Source organism: Saccopteryx bilineata, chromosome 6 (genome assembly GCF_036850765.1).
Source record: "Saccopteryx bilineata isolate mSacBil1 chromosome 6, mSacBil1_pri_phased_curated, whole genome shotgun sequence".
NCBI lineage: Eukaryota > Metazoa > Chordata > Mammalia > Chiroptera > Emballonuridae > Saccopteryx > Saccopteryx bilineata.
In genome coordinates, this window is record NC_089495.1 from 172715952 (window position 1) to 172729487 (window position 13536).

General features: G+C 42.1%; 1 protein-coding gene across 2 annotated transcripts in view; it reads left to right on the forward strand.

Annotated features, from left to right (window-relative positions):
• KIF16B (kinesin family member 16B) overlaps positions 1 to 13536 on the forward strand; it is a 366353-nt gene that overhangs the window by 281485 nt on the left and 71332 nt on the right. For both annotated transcript variants that reach the window (XM_066234515.1, XM_066234517.1), the window contains one exon: positions 8715 to 8804. In XM_066234515.1, the coding sequence (XP_066090612.1) occupies positions 8715 to 8804 (90 nt within the window). The remainder of the gene's footprint in view (positions 1 to 8714; positions 8805 to 13536) is intronic.

The following is a 13536-nucleotide window of genomic DNA, read 5'->3' on the forward strand; positions in this document are numbered from 1 at the left end:
ATGGGGGGTGGTCAGCTTCTTTTACCACCTCTGGTTTAGTTCCATTTGCAGCAATTGTGTGAAGAAACTTTAATTAGATATAATGCATTAGTGAATGTTAATAAGTATTTAAACATTTGGAAAATATTTCATGTTTCCTCAAACATATTCATACTTATGTTGCTTCATAGGATTACGTTTTACAAAAATCTGACAAAACTTTTTTCAGTATATATTAGTTTGATATTAGATAATATCTTCCAAACTGTTACTAAAGACAAGGACATTTATTTTTATATTCTTGATAGAACCCCTCCAAATGTTGTTTAAAAAAGTTGTTGAAAGTAACTCTGTAAGAACTGTTTTAAGTGGGGACCAGAATGTTTTTCTTTGTAAAGGAACTGTTGATTTTCCTCCTTACACAGGTAGATGTACACAGCAAATATATACTGAAGAGTCCAGGGGTCCCCAAACTTTTTACACAGGGGACCAGTTCACTGTCCCTCAGACCATTGGAGGGCCGCCACATACAGTGCTCCTCTCACTGACCACCAATGAAAGAGGTGCCCCTTCTGGAAGTGCAGCGGGGGCCGGATAAATGGCCTCAGGGGGCCGCATGTGGCCCGTGGCCCATAGTTTGGGGAAGCCTGCTGAAGACGATCTTAAAATTGACAATCCTTAAAACAGCAAAATATGTGTATAACATAAATTTAAGGAAAGCACTCAATGGAGAATTGCGTATAAGTAAATGCAGTTCATCGCGCAGATATGTTTATGGTATAAGTTGTGCTTGATCATTTTATGGCCCAGGAAAGATGGATTTGCATCAGCAGAACCATTCAGGGAGAGAGGAGTAATGAACTGGCTCCTCAAAGATACACAGTAGTGATGCCCCACATTCTCAACATCGAAGAACATCGTTGAGTATTTTGACTTGATTTATTTGTCATAGAGATCTTCTGTCTCTGCATCAACCCTTTCGCCCAAGCCCAATTTTAATCTGGGGCAAAATAGGACCTTAAAACATATCTACGTTTATGTGTAGCTTTCCCAAACCTCCTGTGTACCATTTCTCCAGGTGAAGGTGTGAAGGTGCCTTCATTATAGAGAAGGGATTCACTGCCTGTGGACAGATGACATCCGTGGCTGCCTGGCCAGCCATTTCTGTCATGACGACTGATGATCTTACTTTTTCATCATCATGTCTTCATCCTGTTTACATGTTCACAAGCAAGGGGGAGGTTAAAACATTCCGTGTATAAAGTAGGAGGTATAAGCCATTGTAATCCTTATATTTCACCTGAGCTCAGGTGAAAACTCTCGGATACACAATGCAATCAACAGTTCAAATGCTATAGAGATGTTTACCTGAAACCTATGTATTCTTATTGATCAATGTCATCCTGTTACATTTAATTTCTAAATAAGTGTGTGTGTGTGTGTGTGTGTGTGTGTGTGTAAAGAAAAATCCTGTAGGGTGAAAAATTTGGGAATCTGTCTTTACCTCACGATAGACTTGTGTTACAAATAATGATAATCACCATATTCTCAGTGCCATTAAAACAAGTCACACTGTTGTGTTATTAATTCAAATAATCTGATTCAGGTGAACCTCAGGGAAATCACCAGAGCAGAGTAAATGGAGCCAAGATTGTAGCAGCCTTACTCTCCATTTTGACTGATCTGGGCCACACTCTGGACCCCTTACCTGACTTAAAAAGCAAACTCAACTGTGTCTTTCAAAAAGCCCCCGACGTCTAGTACAGTGTGCAGCCCATTGTGTAGCTCAGTAAGCGTTCATCTTTGCAGCGACAACCTTCTTACCTCCCCCTCAGTTAGTGCCAAAGGCCAATTGCCTTAAAAGGCTTAAATGTTGTAGGTATACATTGATACAATTAATATCAGTTATGTAATTTAATTAGTGTAGCATTTATTGTATGATTAATATCCTGGGATGTGTGCTTTGGTCAAAGTATGAAATGCTTGCTAACAAATCACAGAGGAGGGAGTGATTCTTCCAGGAAGAGGGGAGTGCAAGTGGGAATGTTGCCAAGGGAGGGACTGTGGTTTGGTTGTCACTGGAGATGGAGCAGTTGTTCTCCAGTCACAGAACAGACTTTTCACATTCACAACACCCCACAGAAGACAGTGAATATGCCATATTTACTTGTTGACCAGTTACCTAAAAAGGTAAGATTTCTAATGCACTGGGAGCTGTGATTAGAAAGGTAGTGTTAGGTTAACCGGAAAGGGCCCTACATGCCACGCTAAGGGCTCTTGCCTTGGGGGGAGGTGGATGGGGGATGCGAGTGACTGTATCCGATGTGCAGCATGGCAGCTCAGACTAGAACCTGCACCAGAACCCCTGCAGGGTTTGTTAAATCAGACAGCCGTGTCCCTAGAGTTCCTGATGAAGTAAGTGTGGGTAAAACGTCATGGTTTGTATTTTAATAAGTTCCCAGGGGAAGCTGGTGCTGCTGGCCAGGCATCACACCTTGGGACCCACTGGTTTAGGCTATACACTGAAACAGCGAGGACAGAAGTCACTGAGATCTCTATGTGAGTTTATTAATGTGAATTTATTAATTATCAAGTAAGATATAAGGCAACAAAATAAAGTGTTACCTGGATGGACCCATAATGATCCTCATTGGTCAACATTTTAGAGAAGCTTTATACACAGTGTTAATGTTTCAAGAGAGTCCCTCCTCTTCTTTAATGGTGTGACTCCTGGAGTTACCATGGTAACAAGCAAAGGGAGAGATATCTCTGATACCTTTTCTGACCTCATTAAGCCAAGTTCAAAGGATGTTTCCTGTGAAGCTTGAATGGCCCTCTCCCCATTGGGCCATCTTCCTCTGTCTTCTCCCAGTTCTGCACATTGACCATGGTCGCAGCCCACGTCCCAGTACAGCCACAGCGGATTGATGTCAAGACAGCAGGAGGAAGCGTGCTGGATGATTTGGGAGCTCTCCTAGGGATTTTGTTTTCTTTTTGCTCTCTTATTATCTTGTGCCCAAAGGCCCTTGATATCTACAACCCAGGAATTCACTTAGTCATGTCATATCCTCCCCAGAATTGGGTGCATACATGTTGGAAAAATTGCCATTCCTTATAAAGGCACTATTCTGAAAAAGAGGAATAAACCCAAATTTGTGAGGTAAGTTTAAAGCCACTCAATAAATCAGAGATTTCAAAAATTGGTTTGACACCAATGAGCTGCAGAGGCTACAGATGTGAAGCTGTAAGCCAGAGGCCCACAGCCGGGGAGCCCAGAGAACTCGCCCTAACTTTGCTTGAGGCCTTCTTGAGGGCTTTTCTACAAATAAAGGCGTTGCCAGTTCATGGCCACTAGGAGCCTGAGAATATTTTTAACAGGTTCATCTTGGGCTCTATCTTCCAAACTTCATTCAGAATGTTCCTAATGTGTCAAGTACTCTTCCAGTGTGCAGTGAAAACCAGCTAAAAATCCCAGCTCTCCTGGCATTTACATTCTAATGTGGAAGAGATACAACCAAACAAGATATATAATTAATGTCTGGTAATGTTTAATAGAAAAATAGAGGAGTAAGTGGTACGGATATGGGGAGAGGGGTTGCAGTCTTAGATGGTTTATCCAAAGAAGGCTGCACTGAGAAAGTGACTTTTGAGCAGAGACTTGAAGGAAGTGAGTGAGCTGGTCATGTGAAAAGAGCATGCCAGAAAGATGAAAAACCATGTGCAAAGTCCCTGGGGCCGTACTCACTGTGTAGCACATTTGGTGTATTCCAGAAAAGCAAGAAAGCCAGCGTGAGCAGCCAGAGAGTGGTTGGACTTGAGGACAAGGAGGAGACAGATTATAGAAATTCTTATAGGACAGTGAGAGAATCTGAACTTGTACCCAGGGGGAGAAGGGACACTTTGGGAGTATGTCCCATTGGAACAAAGAAATGGTTTCATCTGACTTACACTTTATAAGATCACTTTGGCTGTTGTGCTGAGAAAAAGAAAATGAAGGGAAAATTGGCAATGGGGAACAAAAGCAGAAGCAAGGAGACCCAACTAGGAGGCTGTTAAGGATATCAGAGGAAGAGAAGATGATGGCCAACCCCAGCATGTTAACAGGAGAGATGGTGAGAAGTGGTCAGACTTTCATTATACATATTTTGGAGTCTGGTGGAAAGGGTTCACTGACGACTGGATGTGAGGTGTGGGAGAAAGAAGAGCATCAAGGATGACTCCTAAGTTTTTGGATTGAACAAGTAGAAGAATGGCATTGCCATTTGCAGAGAGGGGGAAGCAGGAAGGGGAGTGAGTTTGAATGAGAATAATTTTGGTAAGTTTGGCCATGTTAAATTTGAGATGCATATTAGACATCCAAGTCGGCAGACATGTCAACTAGGCAGTAGGACACACAAGTGGTCCCCTGTCTATCATGGCGGTTAGGTTCCAGCACCCCTGAAAATAGGTGAAAATCCACGAAGTAATGACACCTTATATTTATTTTATTATTTATATGTGTGTATATATATATATATTTTATTTTATTTTATTTATTTTTAGAGAGGAGGGGGGGGAGAGAGAGAGAGAGAGAGAGAGAGAGAGAGGAGAGAGAGAATGGGGGAGGAGCTGGAAGCATCAACTCCCATATGTGCCTTGACCAGGCAAGCCCAGGGTTTTGAACCGGCGACCTCAGCATTTCCAGGTTGACACTTTATCCACTGCGCCACCACAGGTCAGGCTATTTATATATATTTTAAGGCTTTATTTCAATTTAATATTCTTTTACTATGTTTTAATTAATATTTTTTATATTTTTATATTTTCAGTTTTTTTAGGCTAGAAAATGTTTATTTTACTGCAAAAATAAAATAACATATAAAAATACCTATATACTGCAAAAATCACACGATATAGTGAAAAAACTCATGATACAAAATGAGACAGACACAGTTTTAAAATCCGCAATACAGTGAGACCGCCAAAAGTGAACCGCGATATGGCGAGGGATGACTGTAGTACGCGTAGAATGGTGAGTAGATTAGAGTGGAATCAAGGGACAAAAAGAAGAAAGAACTGAGGACATCAAGAATCAACTCAAGGAGTTTTGAATAATTGAAAGAATACAAATGGGATGATAGCTGCAAGGGAAAGGGAGGTCAAGATGGGAGTTTAAGGAAAGAAAGAATAGCTCATTTAAATGCTGGTGGGAATAATCTAGTAGAGAATGGTAATGTATTGGTATAGGAGAGAGAAGAGAAAACAGCTAATTATAATATCCTTCAGAAGACCAGAGTGATGGAATCTAGTGGAATGTGTCAGCCTTTACCAGGAGCACTGATGTATATTCACGGCTGGCAACAGGGGCAAAGATGAGGTACGGGACACCTGGTGGCAGGTGAGCAGACTTGGTTGAGGGGACTTGTGGAAATCTTTTCTTATTGCTTCTATTTTCTTGGAGAACTAGGGATTAAAATTATCAGCTGAGAGTGAGAACAGGGAAAGAGGCGGTGAAGGCTTGGAAAAGATGGAGTGAACTATTTAGATTAATTATAAGAGAATGGAGGCGTGATGGAATTGGGAAAGGTGATGTGGCGGTGAAGGCACCCAGGCTGACTTGAAGATGGTAATTGTTACTTTGAAATGAGACCAGTCCCTTTGGCGGTGTGTTTTTCTTCAGCCACACTGTTTTAGGCCAGTGCGGGCTGGGAGTAAATAGTTGGATTTAACAAGGGTTCTGATTTAGCATAGGCCAGGGAAATTCAAGTGTGGGACAAAGAGACTTGAGGTTGAATGCAAGGGAACGGATGTGATGATCGCTGTGGTTTTCAAGCTGAGTGAAGAAGGAGCAAGGAATCAGGAGGTCAGGGTATTGGAGGGATCAGATCATTTGTGGGTTAATGAAATGACCGAGAATCGTGGTAGGAGTGCCATAAAGTCTGTTGGAGCAGAATCTAAAATCTTCCGAGGAATTGGGGAAGCCACTGAGGCAAACGGGTGCCCGCAGGAAAGATGAGTCGAGTGGCAGAGTCTGAAGACATAGCTCACAGAGACGGGGTTTTAGACAAGAGAGATGAGCAGCGGTTTGAGAGTTGGAGTGAAGAACTGGAAGGTCTGCCCACCTCCGGCATATTGGGATGAGGAGGTGGGGAGAGCACTGCTTGAGGCTGCAGGGGAAGCGATCGCAGCCAGTTCCCAGTTAGAGCAGCGACGAGGGGTGCCCTTCTGGAAGAGGCTGAGGATCTAGGGGATTTTCCTGGTGATTGGCCATGAGTTTAAGAGGTACAGTGAAAGGATTTCGGGAGCTGGAAGGAAAGCCTCAGGGGACCTTATAGTCTGGGAGATGAGGGCAGCCTCGGTTCCTGGGGTGACTTTTTATGGAATCTAAAGTTCTAGTACAGGATGGTCTCACCTGTGAGCGTCCTCCATTTTATTATCCCTGGGTCATGGCTGTGATTCCATTTTCTGAGCATTCCTAGCAAGTAGGCTGTGCCATGCCCACTCCTGTTCCAGTTCTCCCTTTGACACCTGGTTTGTGACCCACCAGGGTAGCATATTGCTGTGCTCTCGTGCCCAGGAAGCTGTCCCAGCTCTGCTGATTGTGTTGGCCTAGCTCAGGCGCTTCGGTGGGGTCCACTGAGGAGGAGAGAGTCAGAGAGGGGGCCCCAGCCTAGCAGTGGTGCTTCCCACACTTGAGTGACTTGCATAACCAAACTTTAAAAAATTATAGCTCAGAGCACCTGTACTATTGTTTCCTTACTTAATAAGCTTGTTTAAATATACTTACCTTTCTTCTTATAGAAATATTTTTAAAGGAAACTCATAAGAAACCTGCCAGTTTAAACAATTATGGTGAATAATGGACACAGAGCCAGAATGATGAAAATAAAATATGTCCACCCCAAATCTCATTTGCCACTTTGGGAGATGAATGAGCCAGAGAATAGCTAAGACTCGAGACTCGCTTCTCCCCCTGAAATGACCCACATGGGTCTCCAACCACCACTGCTTCTACTTTGCTGCGTATCCCCCATGGCTCACATTTGGGAGAACCAGGTTGAATTATTACACTTGAGAAGGGCATATCTCTAAAGTGCAGGATAAGATTTCCTAGACAGGACACATCTCATGCAAAGGACCTGGGGTGGAAAGGAGTAATCTCATTCAGGAAGTGTAGCCTGAGTGAAGATACCTCGGGGAAGAGAGGCGTGAGGTGAGGCTATTATAGGCAGTGGTTATTAATTAAAAATTAGGGTCTGTAAGGTTAAAAATGTGAGGGTTTTTTTTTGGAGCAGCAGGAAACTACTGGGAGGGTCTTAAGGGGGGAAGTGGAATGATCAGATTTAAGTTGTTCAGAGCCCCTCTGCTGGTGTGCAGAGAAGGCAGTGGAGGGGGCAGGCGTGCTATAGACAACCAGGAGAGGCCCAGGTAAAGCCCGCCTGAGACCCAGTGGTCTTGGTGGTGACGGTGGAGGATGGATGGACAGAGCTCTAAGGAATGTTTAGACAGTAAAAGGAAAGCAAGGCCTGGTTCTTGTTCTGCTGTGGGCATGCTAGTGGGCAGGAGGTGAAATACACTGAGATGGAACATTCTAGATACTCTTTCGCGAGACTATGTGCGGTTTGATTTAGACACTTTGAATTTGAGGTTCCTGTGTGACACCTAAGGAAGATGTCCCCAGGTTGGGTACTGGGTCTGCAGCTGGGCTGGAAGGCGGGGGCTGAGACAGGAAGGGGAGACCCAGTAGCCTGTGCCCTTGGCTGTGAGTACGTGTGCTCCACGTGCACACCAGGGCTCCACCCAGCCAGCTCATCAACAGGAAGAGCTCCCTGCGGAATAAAGCGTGCTATATTGTTGTGTCTTTACATTAACAATCATTGAGATGCAGAAAGATTTGTTCTCCTTTCCTACTCTTCTCCCTCATTTCCTTTCTCCTTTCTCCTCCTCTTCCTGTCTTTTTCTCTGCTTTTTCTTCTCACTTTTTTTTCTCCTGTCCACTGGGGTGGCATCTGGCGACCTGCACCAACATTTTGTATGGGTGTGCCGCTGCGAGAGGACTTTTCCCTACAACCCAAGTGGAGGGTTAAAGGATACTTTTCATAAGCCTTTTAATAGTAGTAACTGTCTCATCACTTGGCATAGTTACATGCTGCTTATAACCAGATTTAGGAACCACAGATGCATGCTTAACTAGAGAACAGTTATTATTTATAAGTCCTTTTTTTTTTTTTTTTTTGTATTTTTCTGAAGTGAGAAGCAGGGAAACAGAGAGACAGACTCCTGCATGTACCCAACCGGGATCCACCCAGCATGCCCACTCACTAAGGGGCAATGCTCTGCCCATCTGGGGTGTTGCTCCATTGCAACCGGAGCCATTCTAGCACCTGAGGCAGAGGCCATGGAGCCATCCTCAATGCCTGGGCCAACTTTGCTCCAGTGGAGCCTTGGCTGCAGGAGGGGAAGAGAGAGATAGAGAGAAAGGAGAAGGGGAGGGGTGGAAAGGTAGATGGGCGCCTTTCCTGTGTGCCCTGGCTGGGAATCGAACCCAGGACTTTCACATACTGGGCCGATGCTCTACCACTAAGCCAACCGGCCAGGGTTTATTTATAAGTCTTATTTACACAGCTAGATTAATGGTTTTAGTTCTGGAGAAATTAACATACTAATCACTCTGTTAATTTTTTAATTATTTAAAACCATTGTTATTTGCATTTTTCTCTTTAATGCTGATTTATTTTTATTTTCTCGGTTAATAGATTACTGTCCTTGATGAGACATGGACTGTGTTCAGGCGTTATAGTCGCTTTCGAGAAATGCATAAAACATTGAAGTTAAAGTATGCAGAGGTAAGTTATGGAATAATTATCTCTGTTTAAGAACATTTGTTTTAGGCCTTGGCCAGGTAGCTTAGTTGATAGAGCCTCAGTTAGAGCCTCATACCAATGTGCCAGGGTTCAGGGCTTGATCCCCAGTTAGGGCACAAATAAAAAACAACCATTGAGTGCATAAATAAGTGGAACAAAAATTGATGTTTCTCTCTCCCACTCTCATATTAATCAATTAATGAAAATTTTAAAAATCTTTTGTTTTAGAAGTGAGTTGATTACATTATAATGTCCCTTTAGATATTAGCTTGTGTCACCAATTTTTATTTCAGTTACTCATCTGTCAAAGATATCTTTTTAGTTTTTCTTCTCTGTTCCATTTCTATTCTACACAGTTTAAACATTTTCTAAAAGTAAGATTTTGAGCCTGACCAGGCGGTGGCACAGTGGATAGAGCATTGGAATGGGATGCGGAGGACCCAGGTTCGAGACCCCGAGGTCACCAGCTTGAGCGTGAGCTCATCTGGTTTGAGCAAAGCTCACTAGCTTGGACCCAAGGTCGCTGGCTTGAGCAAGGGGTTACTCGGTCTGCTGAAGGCCCGTGGTCAAGGCACATATGAGAAAGCAATCAATGAACAACTAAGGTGTCACAACGAGAAACTAATGATTGATGCTTCTCATCTCTCTTCATTCCTGTCTGTCCCTATCTGTTCCTCTCTCTGATTCTCTCTCTCTGTCTCTGTAAAAAAAAAAAAAATTTAAAAAAAGTAAGATTTTGAAAGTGATAGTAAAATGACAATAAATGAATTCCTTTTCATAAATTTTATAAATTTTCAATAAATATTTTAAATTTCTGAAATGTGAGTGACACGTATTAAAATGAAATAATAGTAAATTCCTTAGTATGTGTTTACCCTTTTTTTCTCTTAAAAAAAGACCGTGTTAATGATTAGGCTTCTTAACAAGAAGTCAAGTCATAAAAGTTCATTTGCCATCAAACATGCGTGGAGGCAGATAGTGAACATGGATGGTATTATCAGAAGCAAGAAGGCATTCCATGCATTAGATCAGATATGCAGTATATACATTAATCATCTTTATTGAACGAAGATTAGTTTTTAAAATACTTTTAAACAAAGACAGATATTCTTAAAATGAATATGTATCTTCTAAGTGAATATATTATTATTATTTTATTTTTAACTTCAACTAAAGAAAGCTGTAAGGCACACCTCTTTAGGAATCTGGCGTTGAGCTGACTGCAGAACGGCCGGCAGGCGCTGCCTCATTAGGCTGCCTTCCCTGCGTGTTTCCTCAGCGTGGCCAGGCCTCCCACGCTTTCCTACCTCTCGCGCAACGTGAAGAGAAATACCTTTTGTAAATGAAGTGGCTTCTTGATTGTAGAAAAATCTTGAGTCCAGGTGAATTTAGGCTGTCTCACAATTCTGCTGTTGGGCTTTTATAAGAGGACTGTATTTCAAACTGAAGAAGCTTCCGCTCTCAATTATAGTTCAGTGTTCCTGAGAGTCTTCAGTTCCAGAAGCAACTGCTTCAAAGTCAAGTTGCTAAATTGCTTTCTGCAATTGACTCTTCATGTTCCAAGTTAATGTCTCTTTAAATTTATTTTTTCATTTATTGGGTTGACCTGGTTCACCAAACCATACAGGTTTCAAGTGTACGACCCAACATAACGCCGTCTACCCACCGCGTCATGCACCCTCTGACCCCCCAGCAAAGTTTCTTTCTGCCCACCTTCCCCCGACTTTGCCCTCCTCCCCCTCACTCCACTCCCCAACTTAACACTGACAGTATGAAGTGAGAGTAATGTGTACATATTAAATGTTTAGAGCAACTTATTTTTCGAGTGAGCTTTGCAGTTCATTAACTGCTTGGTTATAAGTTGCTAAACTCAGTACTTTAATGATGTACAGGTATTCATATTAACATACAAAATTCCCACACCAATAGATGGGAAAAAATAATTTACTTGAAACAAAAGGCCAAAAACTCTGAACACACACACACACACACACACACACACACACACACACACACACACTGTGTCCGTAAAGTCATGGTGCACTTTTGACCGGTCACAGGAAAGCAACAAAAGACAATAGAAATGTGAAATCTGCACCAAATAAAAGGAAAAAACTCCCAGTTTCATACCTATTCAGTGCAGTTCATTGTGGGCTCACGCACAGATTTTTTAGGGCTCCTTAGGTAGCTATCCCGTATAGCCTCTACAGACTCGTCACTGACTGATGGCCTACCAGAACGGGGTTTCTCCACCAAACTGCTGGTTTCCTTCAACTGCTTATCCCACCGAGTAATGTTATTCCTATGTGGCGGTGCTTCGTTATAAACGCGCTGATATTCACGTTGCACTTTGGTCACGGATTCGAATGTAGCGAGCCACAGAACACACTGAACTTTCCTCTGTACCATCCACATCTCGACTGGCATGGCCGTGGGATGCTCTGCTGCATACACGGTGTTACGTCATCATCTGCTCATGCGCACATGCTGCCACATCATCCTACAGAAACTGGGAGGGTTTTCCTTTTATTTGGTGCAGATTTCACATTTCTATCGTCTTTTGTTGCTTTCCTGTGACCAGTCAAAAGTGCACCATGACTTTATGGACACACTATATATGCATACTATTAATTTATGATTTTTCTCACATCAGTTCTTCCAGTATGATAATTCAGTGCTGTTCTGTGTGAGCACATTTTTTAGATTCTAATTACATTAGTGGACAAGAGCAAAAATGTCTTCTCATGTCTTAAATTTATGTGAGGACAGACTGACAATCAAGTAGGAACATATAATAACTAACACTTTAAGAATAAGCATGCCGCCTGACCAGGCGGTGGCGCAGTGGATAGAGCATCGGACTGGGATGCAGAGGACCCGGGTTTAAGACCCCGAGGTTACCAGCTTGAGTGCAGGCTCATCTGGTTTGAGGAAAAGCCCACAAGCTTGAACCCAAGGTCGCTGGCTCGAGCAAGCCAGTCTGCTGAAGGCCCGCGGTCAAGGCACATATGAGAAAGCAATCAATGAACAACTAAGGTGTTGCAACACTCAATGAAAAACTAATGATTGATGCTTCTCATCTCTCTTTGTTCCTGTCTGTCTGTCCCTGTCTGTCCCTCTCTCTGACTCACTCTCTGTCTCTGTAATAAATAAATAAATAAATAAATAAATAAATAAATAAATAAATAAAATTAAAAAAAAAAGAATAAGCATGCCATGTGGCAGTTAAGTGAGGTTTTTACCTGGTAGGAAACATGTGATGGAGAAAGAATATGTTGAACACTTTACTGTAAGGTTATTTCAGGTTTAGGCTCTTTGAAGAAGTGGCATTTTAGTTGAAGTATGAAGTGAGAGAATTTAAATGAGTGTTCAAAGTAATAACAAACAGTGCTAATCAGTGTTTTTAAAGGAAGCTTCAGAACAAACAAGCAATCTTTAAAGATAGAAGTAAACTTAAGATTCATAATGACGTGAACCTGAAAATCAAAGAGTTTGCCTTGTATCAGGCAAAAATAATGAACAGAGATAATTACATATGTAAAATGCTTTTCAAGGGAAAAGGTTATATTACATACATGCTGAAATTTTCTTCAGATGAAGAAAATCAAACTTGTTTCATTTATTCATTCATAAATCTGTATTGAGCAATTTCACACTGTGAATATAATTGTGAGTAACAGAGCCACATTTCCTGCTCTCATGAAGCAAAAAAGAATGAACAATAAACAAAAAAAAAGTAAGCAAGATCATTTTAGATAATGTTAAGTGCTGTGGAGAAAATGAACAATAAAAGTGAAAGTATGAGATGAAGGCTGATCACTGGACTGATTTAGATGAGGCAGGCCTGGAAAGGCTTGCAGAAAAGGAGGAATTTGAGCTGAGATCTGAATCCTGAAAAGGACCTATGTATGAAAACCTGGAGGTGAGCACATCTTAAATAGAGAGAACAGCAAATGCAAAGGCCCTGGGGTGGGTTGATGCTTGGCACATTCCAAGCACAGAAAGACCTGTGAAAAGTGGCAAGTGTGGTAGAGATTTGAGGGCAGGGATGTAGGTAAGGACTTGATCATGTAGGGCTGTGAATTTTTTTCTCAGTGCTGCAGGAAACCACTGGAAGATCTGAGCATTGAAATGCAGCTCAAATTTTTATCTAGTTCCCACTTCTCACACAAACCCTTTTAAAGACAGACTAATGATCTAAATGATAACCAAGATTGAAGGTGCTTTCTCATGTTGAGCCCAACTTTGTGACTTAAACTAGTTAGGAAAGAGAACAAGTGTGTGTGTGTGTGTGTGTGTGTGTGTGTGTGTGTGTGTGTGTAATAAGAGCATGTGAGTAGAGATTTGAAACCATGTGATAAGATCTTAAAACAAACATTGCAAGTAGGAAGGGAAGCTGTGCTAATTACACATCCCGGGGCCTGCACTGATGCCATAGACTAGAGGTTTTCACTACATAGCCACAAGTCCAATTTCCTCGCCATGTACTGAGTGCTGCTACCCTACCCTCGATGGGACTGTGCTTTTCACAGTCCTGCTTTCCTGTGCTTGAAGTGAGAGACTTGCTTAGTCACATAGCTGATAACCAGAAGCCAGTGTAGAATCCCAGGAAGTGTGACTGTTTCTGAACAAACAATAACATAAAAATTAAAATGAGGAAAACAGTATGTAAAAATGCAATAGCATCTCATTCTAGATATACATAAACTTTATT